Raw genomic sequence first — 18948 nt, 5'->3', positions numbered from 1 at the left:
GTGAATACATAAATAAATGGAACAACAGATTGATGTTTCTCCCTCCCCACTGCGAGTCAATAGAGTTTTTAAAAAGGAAAAAAAAGAAATGAGGCTTGTCTAGATTAAGATGCACTGTTAAGTGTGAATACTATTAGATTGCAAAGGTTTAGTACAAGAAGAAGTTATCTCATTAAGGCCTCTTTTATATTGATTACATGTTGAAATAATAGTATTTTGGACATCTCGTATTAAATAAAATTAATTTCATGTGGTTTAAATTTTTTTAAAATGTGGCCACTGGGACATTTTAAATTTCCCATTTGAGGTTCACGTGACGTTTCTGTTGAACAATGCTAGACCTCCTATGCGCAGATTTGCCAACAGGATATATGAATTCAGGCCTGTAGAGGGGGCAGAGAGATCAGAGAGGAAAAACATCACCTCCTGACTTCATTGTACCATCCTGTTACTTCTCAGAGTTGCCTGGAGTTTATGAGAATTTTGAGGAATCAGGGAAGAAAGCTTGAGAAGTTACCTCAACATGAGCAGCTTCCATAAGAGAGTTGAGCCTTCATCTATCAGAAGTATATTATGGTGCATGAAGTTTTTTTTATTAGGTTTTGATACACACACATTTCCACTCAATAAACTTCTCAGAACATCTGTGTATTAGAGTTAAAGTGCTTCATAGTCATTTTGAGGCTAACCTCTAAGATATTTATCTCTTAAGTTTTCTCCAAGTAAAGAACAGCACAGACTAACAGGCTTAACTCACAGGCCTGACACTCGTGAGAATTGATGCCTTGCCTTTGCCCTACTTTCCTTTCTTAGGGTTTTCAGCAGCTAAAGGTAGAGAGCCCCATAAGATTTTTCTTTTCTATTAGTGCATTCTGATGCTCTGTGTATGGGAAGTGTTTATTTCTATTTTATTTAAAAACAGTTTTATTGGTATGTAATTCACATATCATACAATGCACCCATTTTTAGTTAATTTTTGTCAGTGGTGTGAAGTAGGCGTCCAACTTCATTCTTTTACATGAATCTATTCAGTGGTTGAAAAGATTATTCTTTATTTATTTTATTGTCTTGGAACCCTCATTGAAAATAAGTTGACCATAGGTATGTGGGTTTATTGCTAGACTCTTTCAATTCTCTTTCATTGTTTTATAGGACTGTCATTGAGCTAGCATCACACTGTTGATTACTATTGCCTTGTATTAAGTTCTGAAATCAAGACGTGTGGGACTACTTTGTCATCTTTTTCAAGATTATTTTGACTCTAATTGCTATTCCATATGAGTTTTAGACTCAGCTTTTCCATTATTTTAAAGAAGTCAGCTGGGCTTCTTACAGGGATTTCATCGCGTCCACACATCAGTTCAGGGAGTGCTGCCTTCTTAACAGTATTGTCTTCCAATCCATGAACAGGACATAGTTTCCTTTTATATAGACCTTCTTTAATTTCTCATGTTTTGTACTTTTCAGATTATAAATTTTGTACTTCTTTTTAAAGAATTTATTCCTAAGTTTTTTTTTCTTTTTGAAGCTATTGTGAATGGAATTGTTTTTAAATTGCATTTTCAGGTTGCTCATTGCAAGCGTATAGAAATACAATTGATTTTTGTATATATTGATTTTGTATTCTGCAACCTTGCTGAGCTTTTTCATTAGTTCTAGTATTTTTTTTTTTTTTTAGTGGATTTGTTAGGATTTTCAGTGATTAATTTCTTAGGAGATGGGGAATGAATCACATTAGTATAAGAGCCTTTACATCCCACTTATTCTGCTCTGTTTGGGCAACAGTCATCTGGAATTACTGCATCAACCGCTTTGGGGTTTCTTCCTCTGGCTCCCATGCTAGCCCAACCCCTTTTCTCACTTTTCTCACTTTTCTCTGCCATTCACAGTATCCCTGGGAACTGTGATTCCTTAAGGCTTGAAACCTGGTGATTAATGGGCTGGGAAATTGTGAATATTTGTTCCTTTGCTGAGTTGTAATGGTTTTTTTAAAAATGATTACTTATCTATGTAATGCAGTATCAATTTGCACATTTGGTCAAGTTATTGGAGTGACAAAATGTAATTTGATTCTGAAATCCTTGGGAATAATAAGTGCTCTATGACTTTCCTGATGGTAAGTGGCCTGCTTTCTTAATATTAAAACCTAATCTATCTAGTAGTTTGTAGTTGTTATTATATTAAAGGTCAGCATTAATTTAAGGTAAGCTGAGACATAGTAGTCTTTTTCCACACCACTCTACCTGCTCAGGCAGATTGAACAAAGAAAATGACATGTGGGAAATGCAGTTCTTAAAAATTCAGGCCATCTTGTTAAGCTCCCTTAATTTAGCATCATGGAATTTGTTGTGGATAAAATGAACTAGTATATGTTCAGACATAAAAGAAGTTTCATTTTGCTTCCATCCAGAGGCAGTTATTTCATGCATGCTGTCTTTATTATACTTTCCCAAAACCTGTTTCCAAAGTAGATGTGAAACAGAAGGAATATAATTTTTCTGTACCTTCCTAGGAATTGTACATTCCCTAGTGGGTACTCTGCCTGTATTGTGAGATGAAAACATATTTGTCTGCTACTTTAGTGCATCTGAATTCTGTCAGAAGATGCCAAAAGAGTTATTTATTTAGGTGGATCTCAGGGAATTGGGTGCTCTATAAGAAGATTTATTGCAAATATTCTTAAAGTGTCTTTTTTTATAAGTTTAATTGAATTCTTTGTCCTTAGGATAATATTATAATTGTATCTTCCTTGTATTGCATTCAGTTCATAAGACAGTTTAAATCTGGACTAATTCTAAAACATGAAACAGTGCTCCTTTTAACAACTTCATGACCTATTATTCCAATATTTCAAACACCAATGTTTTCTTTATACTTAAAAAGTATTTTCTTATTTTGTCTCTGAAAACCTCTAAATCTACATACCCAAGCCCCAACTGATAAAAGGTATTTTCTAATCTCATTTTATAAGCTACAGTTCTCTTTAATTGGGCCATAATATGTACAGATTATATATTTTAAGTTACTGGTTAATTTGAGAAATATCATAGCATCTCTAGTAAAGGATAATCTATTAACTGTTTAGTTTTGTTAATTTTCAGTTGATGTAAAAATTGACAGTGTAAAATAATTCTAAAATTGACATATGATATATTTTGACACATTGTCAGGAACTGTTAAACAAGAGATGCACAGTTTTTAAAATATAACAACTTTAAACCAATTTGAATGCTTTTTGAAATGAACATAATGTTGTAAGTTGACTTGTTACAAGAAGCAAGTATTAGATAGTTTTCAGATAGAGCCAATACTTATCTGTCAGAAATCAGAACACACATACCAGTCGACGCCCTTGCTTCCCCAGATGTAAATGGTTTCAAATGGTTTCTTCCGTAATTTAAAAGAATAGTTTACAGACATATTACACTATTTGAATCAGAAAATCATTAGCCACTTCTCAAAAATATTTTTAAAATTTATTTATTTACTTGTGAGAGAGAGAGAGGAAAATCGACTCGTTGTCTCACATATTTATGCATTCATTGGTTGCGTCTTGCATGTGCCCTGACCAAAGAGGGTCAAACCTAAAACCTGGGAGCATCAGGATGATCTAACCAACTGAGCTACCTGGCCAGTGCTTCAAAAATATTTTTAATTTTATTGTTCGAAGAGGTTGAAGAAGATATTGAATTGGTGGACAAAGTCTGTGGGGGGAAATCGCAGTGAATTAAATGAAAAAAAAATTTTTTTCCCCAGTTATAACCTATCAGCAGTTGTCGTCCTGTAACTGCTTGGAGAGCCACTCTTACTGCATGAATAGGAACATAGTAAATAAGTGCATGAGACGCCGAGGATCATTAGACATGGTGGTTTTCTAAAGAGGATTTTACTTTAACTTTTATATGAAAGATCTCTATCTCCCTGTATTTTGCTCAGCTCTTGCAGGTTTGCTGTCATCCCATTCCTTGTGAAAATGTCTGTTTGATATCTAAGTCAGCACTGCCACCTTGTGATATTTTCCTTAATTTCATCCGGCCAAACCCAAATTCCTTCGGTTGGGCACCTCTTGCCTGTAACTTACTGGTTTAGTCTTCCTCACAGCTGCAGGCTTTATCTCCTTGTTTGGGTCAGAGGCTCTTTCAGAGTAGGACCTGCATCTCTCTGGTCTTTATCTCATTAACGGTCTCTCCTCCATAGTCAATATATGTGAATATTTGAGTAGGTAACATGACAGCTGTCCATGACAAGACTCAAAAATTAAATCACTGTCTACTGAAAAGGAATTAAAAATTCACTTTTGTGGTTTCTGTTTCATATCCATAATTTCGGTGCCAGCTTTGCCAAAGAGACTGAAAATTCATTAGATGAGCAATTAGAATGAAATGTCATTTCCCCAGTTCATTATATTTGATGATTGTGTTTTTAAAACACATTTTCATGGTTTCTTTTTTATCTCTTTTATTTTTGCAGCTTTTGTCGTTCCTTCAGGGCTTGTTTACTTTTTACCACGAGGGATATGAACTCGCCCAGGAATTTGCACCATATAAACAACAGCTGCAGTTCAACTTGCAGAATGTAAGACTGTGTACCTGTTCTCACCGCCTCCTTAGAGAAGCAGACGATCATAGTGCAACTAAGTTATAACCAGGCCAAACCGTGCAGTCTTTCCAAAACCCATCTAAGTACAGTAAAACCTCACTAATTTAGAAAAGCCACATTATTCATTTATTTTAAAGTGTTTTGCTTTTTTACTGCTGGTTGAAAGTACACCAGGAAGGTGCCAATCTTAATGTAAGAAAAATGTATACTAGAAAATGTCACAAAAATAAATACCGCTGAGATATAGACACCTGGAAGTTTGTAAACTTTTGCCTTTACCCAGTGTCCTCGCTACTTAACTGGGTGACCTTAGGTAAGTTTTATTCTCTGAGAGGGCAGGATTTCTGTATTTATGAAGTAAAGGTTGTACTTTGGTGCTTGCATAGAATATATCTGATATTTATTATTTTCAAGAAATAAATTTGAACATATTTCTAAAACCCAGTCTAGTACTCTGTAGCCAAAATAATTTGGAATGATCTCACTTAATTTTCAATAAAAAGTTTGGCTTTCACTGTTTATCTGATTTGTGCCATTGCGAAGATGTCCAATAAATAGAGCTATGGAGTTGTAGGGTCCCATGAGCGATATCTAATTGGATTAGGTTTATTTTACTTGTGCTTTAAGTTTTAGCTTTTTATTTAACCTAAATTTTCTTGCAAAATCGATTTCATATGCAATTCAATGCATTGTTTTTCAATATGGAATGCATTTGGGCTTTTTCAGTAAATATTAAAAGAGAAAATTATTACAGTTAAAGTATTTTTATGATTAATCTCTATATTAAATGTGATTATCTTAAGATTCCTAGGATTTGACAACAGGTAAGGAATAAGAAAAGTTTCTGATCCTTACATTGAAAGAGAAAAGTAGCAAAAATGGCAGTTAAGAAAATTCAGTTCAAACTTGCTGTAACGTGAGTAAACTATTTCTTGCAGTAGAAGTTAGAACTTGGAAACCTATTCATTTTTATGAGTTAATTTATATGCTGACCTCTTGATAACTATGTTAGGACTTCTGGAAATCAAGCTAAGCGGCGATGTTTCTTTAAAAGTGTTTGGAATAAGGGCAATGAACTTTTTTTAAAATAAGTACTACATATATAAAAATATGTGAATTCAGTTTGTTTTTATCTTCCAAAAGAAATATAAGTCCCTGTGTATCTGCTTTTTTACCTTAGGTATTAGTCATTATAAAATTCTGTTTAATAAATATTACATATTTTTAAATGTTAAAGTTGGCCACTAAGTAATAATGTTAGAGTAGGAAATGGGAAGAAATATATAACACACACACACACACATACAGTGATTGAGACTGAGAGATTCGAAGAAAAACACAATAGTTTCACTAAAGCCATTTTAAATCAGCTGGAGGGCTCAGCATGTGGGTGAGTAGTGCTGAAAAAATTGAAGTTATCCTTTGTATAATTCGCAGTTTTGAAACTTTAGGTTCTAAGTTTCTCAAAACAGGTTGGAAAGAATGAATGACATTGTTATTTTTATTTACTCAAGACAAGGAATAATTTTGAAAGTACTCGACAAGAGGTAGAGCGGCTGATGCAGAGAATGAAGTCGGCCAACCAGGATTACAGGCCACCCAGCCAGTGGGCGATGGAAGGCTACCTTTACGTCCAGGAGAAACGTGAGTCACAGAGGCACAACTTACTGTTTCTTACGGTTAATGTTGGTTAATGTCCTGTTTCCACGAGATGTGACTTGGTTAGTATTTTTTTTCAAGTAGGAAAACTGAAATCCTATACAGTTTATGGTATTTAGTCTGCTCGGCCACTATCACTACCAAAGTGTGGAAGTTTTCCCACATTTCACCACTGGGATCTCTAAGTTGATCTTGGGACTTACAACTTTTTACTGATGATATGGTAACATGAGTTTAGTTTTAGAATTTAATTGTAAATCTAATCTCAATTTAAAGTTTAGTTGGTAATTAAAAATCAAAGCCTTTATCAGGATGGATCATCCTGGTGACTGTGATAATAGTGCTCCATTCCAGCAGCATTATTCCATTGACTTCTGTGTTTTGTCAGTTTTCAGGAGTAAAATTGGCAATTGTGTAATGTCAAATTGGCACCCTTTGCTTCTTGAGATTAGAAAATAAGCATCAGACCCAACAGAGCACTAATATAATTGCCTCACACTCAGAAAGTTTATCTCACAAAAGTAAAGAAAAAGCCATTCAAAATGGTTTAGCTAGGGTCCTTTCTGCATGATACTTGTATCTAAGTGGAACCAGTCTGACTAAATTAACTCTCTATTTCAGTCCACATATGCCCTAAAGCACCATTCTCATACTCTTTGTGGTGAAGGAACGATTTTTTTGTTTGTTTCCAACCTGTCATAGACCATTGTCTTTGTAAAACACCAAAACGTGCACTTGGATTTTGCAGTGATGTCAAATAGCTGTAAAATATTTGAAATGCTTATTTACACTCTCTGTACTTTTCGCATTTGTTGGGACTCACCAACACCATGAAATGACGTTGCTCTCAGGTCTCCCTGTCAGCAGACAAGAGAGTAATGAAACTGTTTGGGTTAGTAAGAGATCATGGTTAAAGGGTTTGGGATGGGGAAGCTGGAGATAATCAGGCCGGCTGGAAAAGTTTTTGACATAGAGCAACATGGTCACTAAAATGCAAACCAGTTTATATTTGACGTGCTCGGGTGATGCTCAGTTGTTGCTTGGTAGTGGACAAGCAAAGACCAATGTGCTCCAACAGACTCGGCAGATGGCAGATGTTTATTGCTACATGGACTAGATGGCAGAGGGCTGCTGGCTCAGGAGATCGGTGTTCGGGGGTTTGCCCTCGCCACTTTCTGCCTTGACAAGTCTTTCCAGATGTCACAGTGCTAACTCTAGTGCCCCTCCCGTGATGATCCTGCAGCAGTGTGTGGCATTCGAGGCTCTCACAGACTCTACCTCTCTTTTTAGCGTCCCCTGTTTTTACATCATCGCCTTGCTCCCAAAGCACTTTCTATGTCGATTTTCTCTGTACCCCCTGCGTTATTTTTACAGCTTTAGTGAGTTACAATTGACGTAATAAATTGTGCATATTTAAAATGTAGTTTGAAAAGTTGTCCCATAAACGTGCACCAGTGATACCATCACCACCATCAACCTTCAAAAGTGTTCCCAAGCCCCGATAGAATCCCCCCTCCTTTCTTTTCCCACTGACCATCCTCCCTCATTCCCCCCACCTAGGGATTTAAAAACGAAACTTCATGGATTTATATGCCTTTGGAATTATTTTTACATGAGGGGCAACTATTCAAAGCCCCTTTCCCCTGGGAATCTTTGAAAGCATTTCTAATACAAAAATTTGACCAGCCCACCAAGACATCTTGATTGTGCTGTTGCTATCACTGAAAATAAGTTCCGTGGGGAACAGAAAATGAGATGAAGAAACAGCCTCAGGGTGCTTATTCTGTCGTGGAAGGCAGGAGGCAGACTCTCAGCCAGCAACCAATCAGTAGTAACTGTCAGAGCTGTAAGTGGGGTGACCCGCGGGGATGGCCATGGTGGGGCAGTGGCAGATCATTGCAGTTTGGACACAGAGCTCCCCTTTATCTGGAGACGCGGTTTCGACATTACCCACCTCTAGGCACACATTAAATCACATCCTAATAGGATGGAGTGTAACCAGGGAGAGCACGGGTTCCAAAGTCAGACAGAGCTATGCTGGAATTTCATGCCTCCCACCTGTCAACTTGGTGATTCTGGGCAGACAACTTTCTGAGCTCAGTCTCCTCATTTATAGAAGAAGGAGATTTGTACCTATTTGTAATGATGGTGGAAGAATTGGAGAGGCATGTATATAAAATGCCTCTATTATCAGTAGTGGTGCATAGTAATGCTATTCTGCTTCCCATGAGCTCTTACTGTGTGCAATTTACATTTATTTCATTTAATTCTTAAAGCAATTCTTGGGAAATCTTATTGCCTAAAAAGAACAACCCCAATCACATGCCTTATTGATGAAGTAGTACCATCTGCAAATCTTTTTTTTTTTTAAATATGTTTTTATTGATTTCAGAGGGAAGGGAGGGAGAGGGAGAGACAGAAACACCAATGATGAAAGAGAGTCATTGATCGACTGCCTCCTGCACGATCCTGGATCGAACCCGCAACTGAGGCATGTACCCTGACTGGGAACTGAACATTGACCTCCTGGTTCATAAGTCAGTGCTCAGCCACTGAGCCACGCTGGCCAGGCCCATCTGCAGATCTCATGCTTTGTTTTCTTACATGTAAAATGATACCTATCATGTCTGACTTGAAAAGTTCTTAGGTAAAATTTTGGCACTTAGTACATATTCCATGAATGTTCATTTCCTCCCATTTTGTAAACATCTATTTTTAACAACCTCAGATGATTACTGGGTAAGATAATTAAACTTGTTTTATTTTGCAGCCTTGGAGCTATAATAAATTTTTATTTTCCAAGACTGTTTTTTAAGGACTTCAGAACTGCTGGTCTAGGAACATCTGCCCTGGCCCAGTGCCAGGCAGACCTTAAAGAAAGCAGCACGTGAGTGCAGCAGACTTGAAGATTAAATGCTTGAGATTCCGAATTTATGGTGGAGACAGGAAAAAACAACTGAGATCTGAAATGTCATCAGAGCATTGCGCAGCCTTCAAAATTATGGCTACTATTGCTTCATAAATTGCTAAGTAGTAAAGTCACTATAAGGATTTCCATCCAGCTACTTCCTGCTAATCAGCTCTAAGCCTTTAAGTATTTTACACCACATGTAACAGAATTACCAACAAGTATTAAGTATTATAGTGTAAGATGTTCCCCAAACAGAACTGAAGTTAATTGCAATAATTCTTTGTGATTACAAAGTGTACAGCTGACCCCCATAATTTAAAAATCTGGAGTGGTTTAAGTATTAACACGACGACACCAAGGGCTATTATCACAGGAAAAAAAATTCAAATGGCTCATGAAACACTTCTTAGGAGGTACACTTTTACATTTACATTTCTTGCTTTTTAAGTATAGTTATGAAAACCAAGGCAGCAATAATGTACGCAATTGTTGCTAGAAAGATCCAGATGTTAAGCAGGATGGGACCCTCAATAGAGAAGCTACATAGAAAACAGGCTTCATTTTCAACCCACTTGGCCACTGTGACATTTGGATATAGGATAATTGGCTTCCCACTGTGAAAACTGAAGGTCACCCACCTTGGTCATGGAAAAATTGAACTCATGATGCATCCCTGCACCCTGGGGAGGCAGCAACATCCCATTCCTTAAGGGGAATATGGGACAGTAACGTCATGTGCTTCGGAAAAGGGTCGCACAGTATTTATGGAGGGAAAAGAGATCATTACACACATAAAACTTTCTTGTACTATAAAAGTGAAATATTTTAATTTTAAGAAGTTATTTGAATTCACTTTTTTAAAAATATTTCTTTATTGCTTTCAGAGCAGGGAAGGGAGAAGGAGAGAGAAATAGAAACATCAGTGATGAAAGTCATTGATCCGCTGCCTCCTGCATGCCCGCAACTGGGGATCGAGCCCGCACCCCGGGCATGTGCCCTGACCGGGAATCGAGCCACAGCCTCCTGGATCCTAGGTTGATGCTGAACCGCTGAGCCATGCTGGCTGGGCTGAATTCACTTTTTTTTTTTTTCAGATTAGTGGTAAAAGGAAATAACTCCAAAGTCAATAGTCTTAGAGAAAGATGAACAATTCATTCCTTCATTTATTTGTCAGGTATTTATTGAGTGACAGCTATATATCTGGCCCTGTTCTAAGGATTAGGAATGTACCAGTCAACTGAACATCATGCTTTCTTGCTCTTAGAGAATTAGTCTAGTGGCAGAGACAATAAATAGGATAAACTAGTAAAGTTTATCATATTTTAGACAGTGATAACTGCTAAGAAGAAAATAGAGCAAGAAAGTAAAGCAAGAAATATCAGGTGAGGGTGCTGATAGGTAAGCTATCTCTACAGGAAAGGCAGTATTGGGAAGGTGATGTTTAGGAAAAGACCTGAAGGAGTGACAGTTCACCTCATGAAGGTATTTGAAGGAAAAGTAGTGCAGGCTGGAGGAACGGCAAGTTTAAACGCCCTGGGGTAGAAATGCCTTCGCTGTGTTCAAGGATCAGCAAGGGGGCCGGCGAAATGTATGAAGCAAAAGGTAGTAAGACGTGAGGTGAGAGCCATCGTGGGGGGGCCTTGTGGATAGTCACAGGCTCTTTGCTGTTTATCTGGATGATACAGGAAACCACTGGAGGGTTTTGCACACAAGGGTGAAATGACCTGGCTACACTTTTAGCAGGTATTTCTGGCAGTTTCAAGAGCAAAGGGCAAGAAGGAGATCAGTGAGAGTAATGTAGACTGTTATTTCTCCTTCCTACTTCTATGGGATATAAGTACCACTTTTACAGCTGAGATTACTGAAGCTCAGATCTAAGGTAACTCTTCAGTTTACAGTGTCAGACCTGCAAGTAAAGCCATGCTGTTCGATTCCGAGACTCCACCCTGTACCACTCTCCCTCCATACTTGCCCTTCGCACTCTCATTCAGTAAATGTTTCACACTTATATAGTCTGTGGAAATATTCAGTTGTGTATCAAAACATCAAACACTGTGCAAACTCAGATACCAGTCATTTATTAATAATCTGTACTGTTTGTTTCCTTCCATTAGGACCACTTGGTTTTACATGGATTAAACATTATTGTACATATGATAAGGGAAGTAAAACATTCACAATGAGTGTTTCAGAAATGAAATCCAGTGGGAAAATGGTGAGTTTTTGTTTTTATTTTTAACTGAGGTTATTTAAGAAATGGAAGTAAAACAAAACAAAACGAAAATATCAGTTGCTTTTCTAATAAGTGTGTACACAAGTTTTAAAAATTGAAAAGCCAAAAAAGTTTCTCTCACTTTCGTGGCCTCGATGACTTAAGAAGAGCGGCCCGGATTTTCTTTTACTGTGACCATGTGTGTTTATAAGCAGTTGAATTAAAGATAGGGACCCTGAGGTGTCATCGCATAACCTTGGGAGCAGATTTGTTACAGTGCTGTAGCTTGGCCAGTAGCCCAGGAGGGCCTGTGCGTGGCTGGCCCAGGCCCAGGGATTTTGCAGCTTTCCCCCAGGTGATCTCTGGGGGAGCTGCCCTTGCCCCCACAAGCCTTTCATCTTCTGCGCTGTATGCTGTTTATGGAAATGCTGGCCAGCACAGTTTCTCAGAAGAAGTTGATCAATGCTCATTTCCCCCCCAAAGTAAATTGGCCACTGAATGTCTCGCATGGCTAGTGAACATTATGGAACATAGTGTACTTTAAAGATTGTTTAGTCTCGCCTTATTTTAACAGATTAGAAAATCCAAATGGTAGAAAGTAAGTGACTCGCCCAGTTAATTTGTGGTATAGATCACAGCAGGTAAATATTGATCCTTGACACATACTCAAATACATCAGTAGAAACTTATTGTGCTTGAGCATTCATTAGAGTCTAATAATTCAAATGGAGTGACATAAACTAAAAGACAGCATACCAGAGAAAAAGAAACCTAAGATTGCTACCATCGTGAGAAGGCATTAAATGCTATAATCACGCCTAGTTTCTACTTGGAAGGTTTCATAAGAAAATACATTGCCAAAAAGTCAGCTTATGTGACAGTCAGTGAGCTGATATCAGACAGACCCAGCCAAAGTTCTGCTAATAAATCTATGATATTTTCAATAGACAAAAGAATTAATCAAACATTAGGCAAACATTCCCTTCAGATACAGAAGAAAATTCTTATTTATTGAGCCTATGTTGGATCCTGTCCAAAGAGTTAGCAGTTGGTTACCAATGTATGATAGCAGTAGCATCATAGCAACTGTATATTAGAACTTTTTTATTTTGGTAGCTCTTTTGAGGCTTCAGACAGCTTTCATTTAATACTGGAAGGCTCTGATACAAAAACACACACACACACACACACACACACACACACACTACTAATATCTTAGCAATCTAGAAAATTTTGATTCAGAGCAACAGTGTGGTATCCTGACAAACATTCTGGCTATCTAGTTGGGACATTACTATAACTCTTATTTCATACCTTTGCTAAATCTGAAGTCCTAAGGCATATATATTAGAGTATAAGCTGACATTATAAATAAACATGTTGACGTGTACTAGAAAGGCATGTCACAGAATCCTTTGAATGAAACACATACACGCAATGAATTTATTAATGAACATTTTGGCATATTATAATTAGGCAATTAACGTTGGGCAAAAAGTGTTGTTTATGGGACAGGGTGTGACTATGACCTTGATACGTAACCTGTACTCTTAAGTTTATACTTCAGTGCCGCACTTTCCGATGGAAGATTTGGTATTTTCCAGTTCACCTTGTCATCATGTCAACATGTCATCCCCTTCTTGTTTCAGAACGGCCTTGTCACCAGCTCACCAGAAATGTTTAAATTAAAATCTTGTATCCGAAGAAAGACAGATTCAATTGACAAGCGATTCTGCTTTGACATAGAAGTCGTCGAAAGGTGTGCGCTTTTCTTTTTATTTTATATTTAGTTGTTTCTGTGTTTAAATATAAATATGAAGCAGCACCCAAGTGCTTGTTTTACAATCTCTTTTTGAAAATTGTATGCTTGTTTAGTTCATTCTTTTACATATTCATTCGACAAGTACATATTGCATGATGCTTTAAAAAAATAAATCAGGCACAGAATGCTAGCAAAAGGTGACATCACTCAAAGAAGAATCTGGAAAATCAGTATAAGTGACAGCATTAGGGAAAGTGCATGCTGTGGACTTGGGGTCCACATCACAGTGAAGGGGCCTGACAGCTTGCACGTGGCTCCTGGGTCAGCCCGTTTGTGGACTTCTGTGAAGCCTGGGGACCTTGCTTCCAAGGAATAGTAAGACACAGCTGGGAATTCCTAAGCTCCTTCAACCAGTGAAATGCAGTGTGTACCCTGTGCAAAGCACTGCCTTGGACATTCTTAGCCACAGGATATTTATTGGGAGAGACATAAATGTTGTGCATCTAAGTTTATGATCTAGTGGGGATACTTAGCTCTGCTCCTCATATCATTATAAGCAGAGCAGAAACAAAATGAGAAGGCGTGTGCTTCTTGATTTTTTGTCTATTCCATAATCTATTTCCCCCCCCCCCCCATTACTACCATATTTTCTCAATACTCTAGCTTTGTGTGGGGGCTCTATATATATACTATGGCTTTTAACTATCTAATAGGGGAAGGCCCCCATTCTTATGCTTCTTTAAGATTGTGTTACCTATTTTGGCCCTGTATCCTTCTATGTTATGGATCTGCTTATTAAGTTTCTCTTCCTCTTAAAAAAAATCCCTTGAGAATTTTGACTGGAATTAAATTTGTTAAATAACTGATGGATAATTGAATTCCCCTTGAAGATTACATATCTTTTTTTTTTTAAGATTTATTCTTGGGTATTTTTTTTATTACAGTTTTGAATAGAATTCTTTTCATTAGTAGAAACTTTTTTTCTAAATGGTTGAGACTACTGTATAGAAAGGCTATTATTTACACACACACACACACACACACACGCACGCACGCACGCGCACACACATCCAGCACAGTTGTTGAACTTCTTATTGGTTTTAATAGTTTTGTGGTCGGAATTTCTTGATTTCCAATGTAGACAAGCACCAACATGTTAGTGATTTCTCTTTCATTCCTTTATTTTTATTTCTGCCTTTTCTAGTTATATGACCTTGGGACACATTGCTAAACTATTCTTTTTTTTTTAATAACCATATATATTTTTAATATTGTGTTTTTCCTCCTGTATACATTTTTTTTTAAGTTTCTTTGTCTTTATTGTTGAAAATATTCCAGATGTCCTCTTTTTATCCCCATTGATCCCCTCCACCCTGTATCCACCCCACCCCCAGACTTTCCCCAGACCAGTGTCTGTGTCCATGGGTTATGCTTATAAACATGTAAGTTCTTTGATTAACCTCTCCCCACCCACTCTCCCCTCCCACCTTCCCTCTGAGATCCCTCAGCCTGTTCCATGCTTCTATGTCTCTGAATCCATTTTGTTCATCACTTTATTTTGTTTATTAGATTCCACATATGAGTGAGATCATGTGGTATTGTCTTTCTCCGACTGGCTTATTTCACTTATCATAATACTCTCTAGTTCCCTCCATGCTGTGCCAAAGGATAAAAGATCCTTCATCTTTACAGCTGCATAGTATTCCATGGTGTAAATGTGCCACAGCTTTTTCATCCACTCATCTACTGATGGGCACTTGGGCTGTTTCCAGATCTTAGCTGTTGTAAATTGTGCTGCTGTGAACATAGGGGGGCATAAGTTCTTTGTGATTGGTGTTTCAGGTTTCTTAGGTTATATTCCTAGAAGTGGAATCACTGGGTCATAAGGCAGTTTCATTTTTAATTGTTTGAGGAACCTCCATACTGTTTCCCATGGTGGCTGCACCAGTCTGCATTCCCACCAGCAGTGCACTAGGTTCCCCTTTCTCCACACCCTCACCAGCACTTGTAGTTTGTTGATTTGTTGATGGTGCCGTTCTGACAGGTGTGAGGTGATACCTCATTGTGGTTTTAATTTGCATCTCTCTGATGATTAGCGACTTTGAGCATTTTTTCATATGTCTCTTGGCCATCCGTATGTCCTGTTTGGACAAGTGTCTATTTAGGTCCTTTGTCTATTTTTTAATTGGATTGTTTGTCTTCCTCTTGTTGAGTTGTATGAGTTCCTTATATATTTTGGATATTAATCCTTTATCCGATGTGTCGTTGGCAAATATGTTCTCCCATACAGTGGGCTCCCTTTTTGTTCTGTTGATAGTTTATTTTGCTGTGCAGAAGCTTTTTATTTAGTGGTCTCATTTGTCAAACTATTCTTTAGTGGTCTTGTTTGTCAAATAAGGATAGTAAGTACCCACCTCAAAGGAAACAGCACAGTGCCTGGCACATAACAAACAGGCAGCAAATATTGATTGTTGTTACTTTATTATTGGGGTTTTCTTGTTACACTGGCTCAAAGATAAAATTACCTTGATTTTTATATGTGTATTTCCTTTTCCTATCTGTGTAAGGATCTGTTTTCCTTTCTATAGAAGAGATGCATGCCTTTTTCACAGTTTTAAGTCATTCCAGGTTCATAAACACAATATTTAAATGAAATTTCCTTCTTCATGTACCTCCTCACAGAGCCCTCTAATTTCCTGTTTGAATTTATTTTCTGAACAGCCTGCACTGTTAGCTAGGTTAATTCCACTCTTGTTTGAATTTCATACCCTTTTCTCTGTTATGCTGGTTTCCCCCCTCCCTTTGCTTGCTCTTTCTCTCTTGAAGTACATCCTCGAGTAACTTTTTCAGAATGAGTGCGTGGGGGATCATCATTTTTAAATGGAATAATTTTAATGTTGTGATTGGGTGAATGTAGCTAGCATCCTTTTTGGTCATTTTGGGGGAAATAATTTGAAACTACCTCCTTCAGTCAGTCTTGTACCTAGAACACTAAGTGATTTCACTACCTGTGATCATCAGAATTAAAAAGAGTTGTGTGTGTGTGGGTGTTGGCATCTACAGTGATTTTTCTGAAAGATACCTGTAGGTCAATATTTTTTCTTTTTTTTTTTTTTGTTTTTTCTTCTCTTTCCTATCTTTTTCTTTTCTCTCTTTTCTGTTTCTTTTTTTTCTCTTTCCCTATTTTTCTTAAAATTTTACCGTTATAGCTAAATGAGAATTTTAAAAATTAAAAATGTGTAAACGTGTAACAGGAGTAAATTGGATATATATACTGTTTGTTTTTATTAGGCATGGGATCATCACATTGCAGGCCTTCTCAGAAGCTAATCGGAAACTCTGGCTTGAAGCCATGGATGGCAAAGAACCAGTAAGAATATAATACATTTTATTTAGATTTTATTGTTCTAGTAATTACAAAGTATATCTGGGAGAAAAAAAAAGCACATCTGAATTTTTAATTATCTGTAGTGTATTTGCAAATATTTAAATAACAAATCAGAGGAGTAGAAACTTAATATTTCCCTTGTCTCTATCGCTGACACATAACACCTACTTTGTAACTTGTTTGTCAGGAGGACTTTTGGGACTAATTTAAAACCCTAAAATTATTTTTTAATTACTTACGATCACATTAATTTGGCTGCACTGATTGGATTATTCTGCTCAGTTAATACTTATTGAATGCCCAGCCTTTGCAAGACACGTGCTAGGTTTGTAATCAGTGTGACAGACAAGGTTCAGGGTAAGATCTAATTCTTATTTGATAAAACTGCGTGTGAGTTGACATTTTCCTCTCATTCATATCCTTAATTTTCTAATAGTTATTTTGATGTTGGCCTGATGACTTACAATTATTAGGGAAGCTTATGTAAAAGGGAATAAATTATTAATCTTTTTTATGAAGAACATGGCATTAGATGGTTAGGGGGATGAGCACACAGCAAATATGAGGCCACATTCTGTCCCTTGAGAACTGTCCTGTAGATGGCAAAGAACCTGGGAACAACCTTGTGCCAGTCACCTGTGTAACAACTGAGCTACAAAGTGCGGTCTGCAGACTTCGAGACCATCCCTCATATGGTTTCTGGTCCACGATAAGAGGAGTGAAGAAATTATGATTAAGCATCTGGAAAATTTTGTAGCAATTTGAAGAAGTCATTTTATATTTGTTCAACTTACTACAAACTTGGATTTTGCATGTATTCTTTATTACGTTTATGATATTTTAATTTTATTGTAATTTACAAAAGTAGCTGTCAGTGACAGACTGAAAATTAAACAAAAGAACTGGACTTTTCACCACTAATTGAGAAGTAAGGCCTGACCAAGAGTAGATTTAGAAGATAGTGTGGTATCTCAGCAAGTGCAAGTTAAGATTGTACACGCTGAGAATACACTAAGCAGTCCATTGGAGTCAGGAGCAATCAGGTGAAATCCATTGTGAGATGCTTTTTCAAGAAGGGCTATTATGCATAAATCAGATGGAAAGAGGTAGAATTCTACCCAGGGCAGGACAGCCAGGGATGGAAAGGAACAGGGTTACAGGGCGGGGAGAGGGCGTGTGGATGCAGCAGTTGTAGGACCTTGAAATCAAGAAACTCCCTCTGTGTATCATTGCACCAGTATCACCCTGCTAATCGTCTGTACTGGGTCATTCACTGCTAACTGATTGACTTCCCTTGTTTTTTAGATTTATACCCTGCCTGCCATTATGAGCAAGAAAGAAGAAAGTAAGTTGTTTTAATAAGTATTTAAAATTGTATCACACAGTTATTTTTAATCACCAGGCTATTACGTGATATTAAGAGTTAACTCTAGGAAAATGATAACACACCATTGACCGGATAGTGCATAAAATGTGAAATTTTTATTCAAAGAAGTGTCTCATGTAAAAACCACTAATTACTGATGTTATATAGAGTGAACAAAATTAAGTTTTCTTTCTTTGGTGTTTACTTATAGGTATATACCTTACTTTATCCCTGAAAGAGGTTTGAGGCAGTTGATATTTAGTTTGTTTATTTTTGTTGTTTTTAAATGGCAGTAGAGGGCTTCTTTATCTTATTTTCCTTGCTCCAATTTACAAGACTGATGACTTGAATACTTTGCGCTGGTTTTAGGAGGTTGTGCCCAAGAATGGGAAATGTAAGGACATTGTCATAACACATGGGATATGTAGGAACACACGTTATCACTGTATTATTACTGAATCCTTAGCATCAAACCATTCTTAATAAATACATTGTATGTGTTTTTTATTACATTCTAACTATTCTTTATTATATTCCACCTCTTGCTACCCTTTACCCTTGGTTGTTTTAGTATATTTTCATATGTAGTTTATGTCATTAGGTTATTTGACATTTAAAACTAGTTTGTATATTTATTTCTAAGGTTGTGCTTATATATTTTAAAGCAATTTCAAGTTTTATTTAATTCAATTGACTTTCTCTCAGTATGTCTAAATTTATTTTTAAAACAGACTTAATAACCTTGACTTGAAATTGCTGTTAAAATTCAAGTTAGAGTGGAGTATAAATCAAAACAGGGAAAGCATTCATTTGGAAGTCATAAATATTGAGTGTATGAAAAAGCATATCATTTTAACTGAATGAAATTCTTGCTACTAATCAATTTCAAAAAAATTTATCAAAAGAAAGTACATGGTTTAAAATACCTTTAATATTAAAGATTTAAAAAAATACTTCCAGTGTATATTCTTACATTTCTTTCTTTCTTGCTAATCAAGGAAAGTGATTAGTATAGAATCTTTCATGACCCATTTGTATCTAATCACAGAAA

General features: G+C 36.8%; 1 protein-coding gene across 2 annotated transcripts in view; it reads left to right on the top strand.

The window, feature by feature from the left end:
- ARHGAP42 (Rho GTPase activating protein 42) overlaps positions 1-18948 on the top strand; it is a 226419-nt gene that overhangs the window by 171196 nt on the left and 36275 nt on the right. For both annotated transcript variants that reach the window (XM_016206762.2, XM_016206763.2), the window contains exons 7-12: positions 4471-4575; positions 6114-6243; positions 11284-11384; positions 13031-13140; positions 16435-16513; positions 17837-17876. In XM_016206762.2, the coding sequence (XP_016062248.2) occupies positions 4471-4575; positions 6114-6243; positions 11284-11384; positions 13031-13140; positions 16435-16513; positions 17837-17876 (565 nt within the window). The remainder of the gene's footprint in view (positions 1-4470; positions 4576-6113; positions 6244-11283; positions 11385-13030; positions 13141-16434; positions 16514-17836; positions 17877-18948) is intronic.

The sequence above is a fragment of the Miniopterus natalensis genome, chromosome 11 (assembly GCF_054644295.1).
Source record: "Miniopterus natalensis isolate mMinNat1 chromosome 11, mMinNat1.hap1, whole genome shotgun sequence".
Taxonomy (NCBI): domain Eukaryota; kingdom Metazoa; phylum Chordata; class Mammalia; order Chiroptera; family Miniopteridae; genus Miniopterus; species Miniopterus natalensis.
Note: the sequence above shows the minus strand (reverse complement) of the source record. Positions and strands in the feature narration are given on the sequence as shown.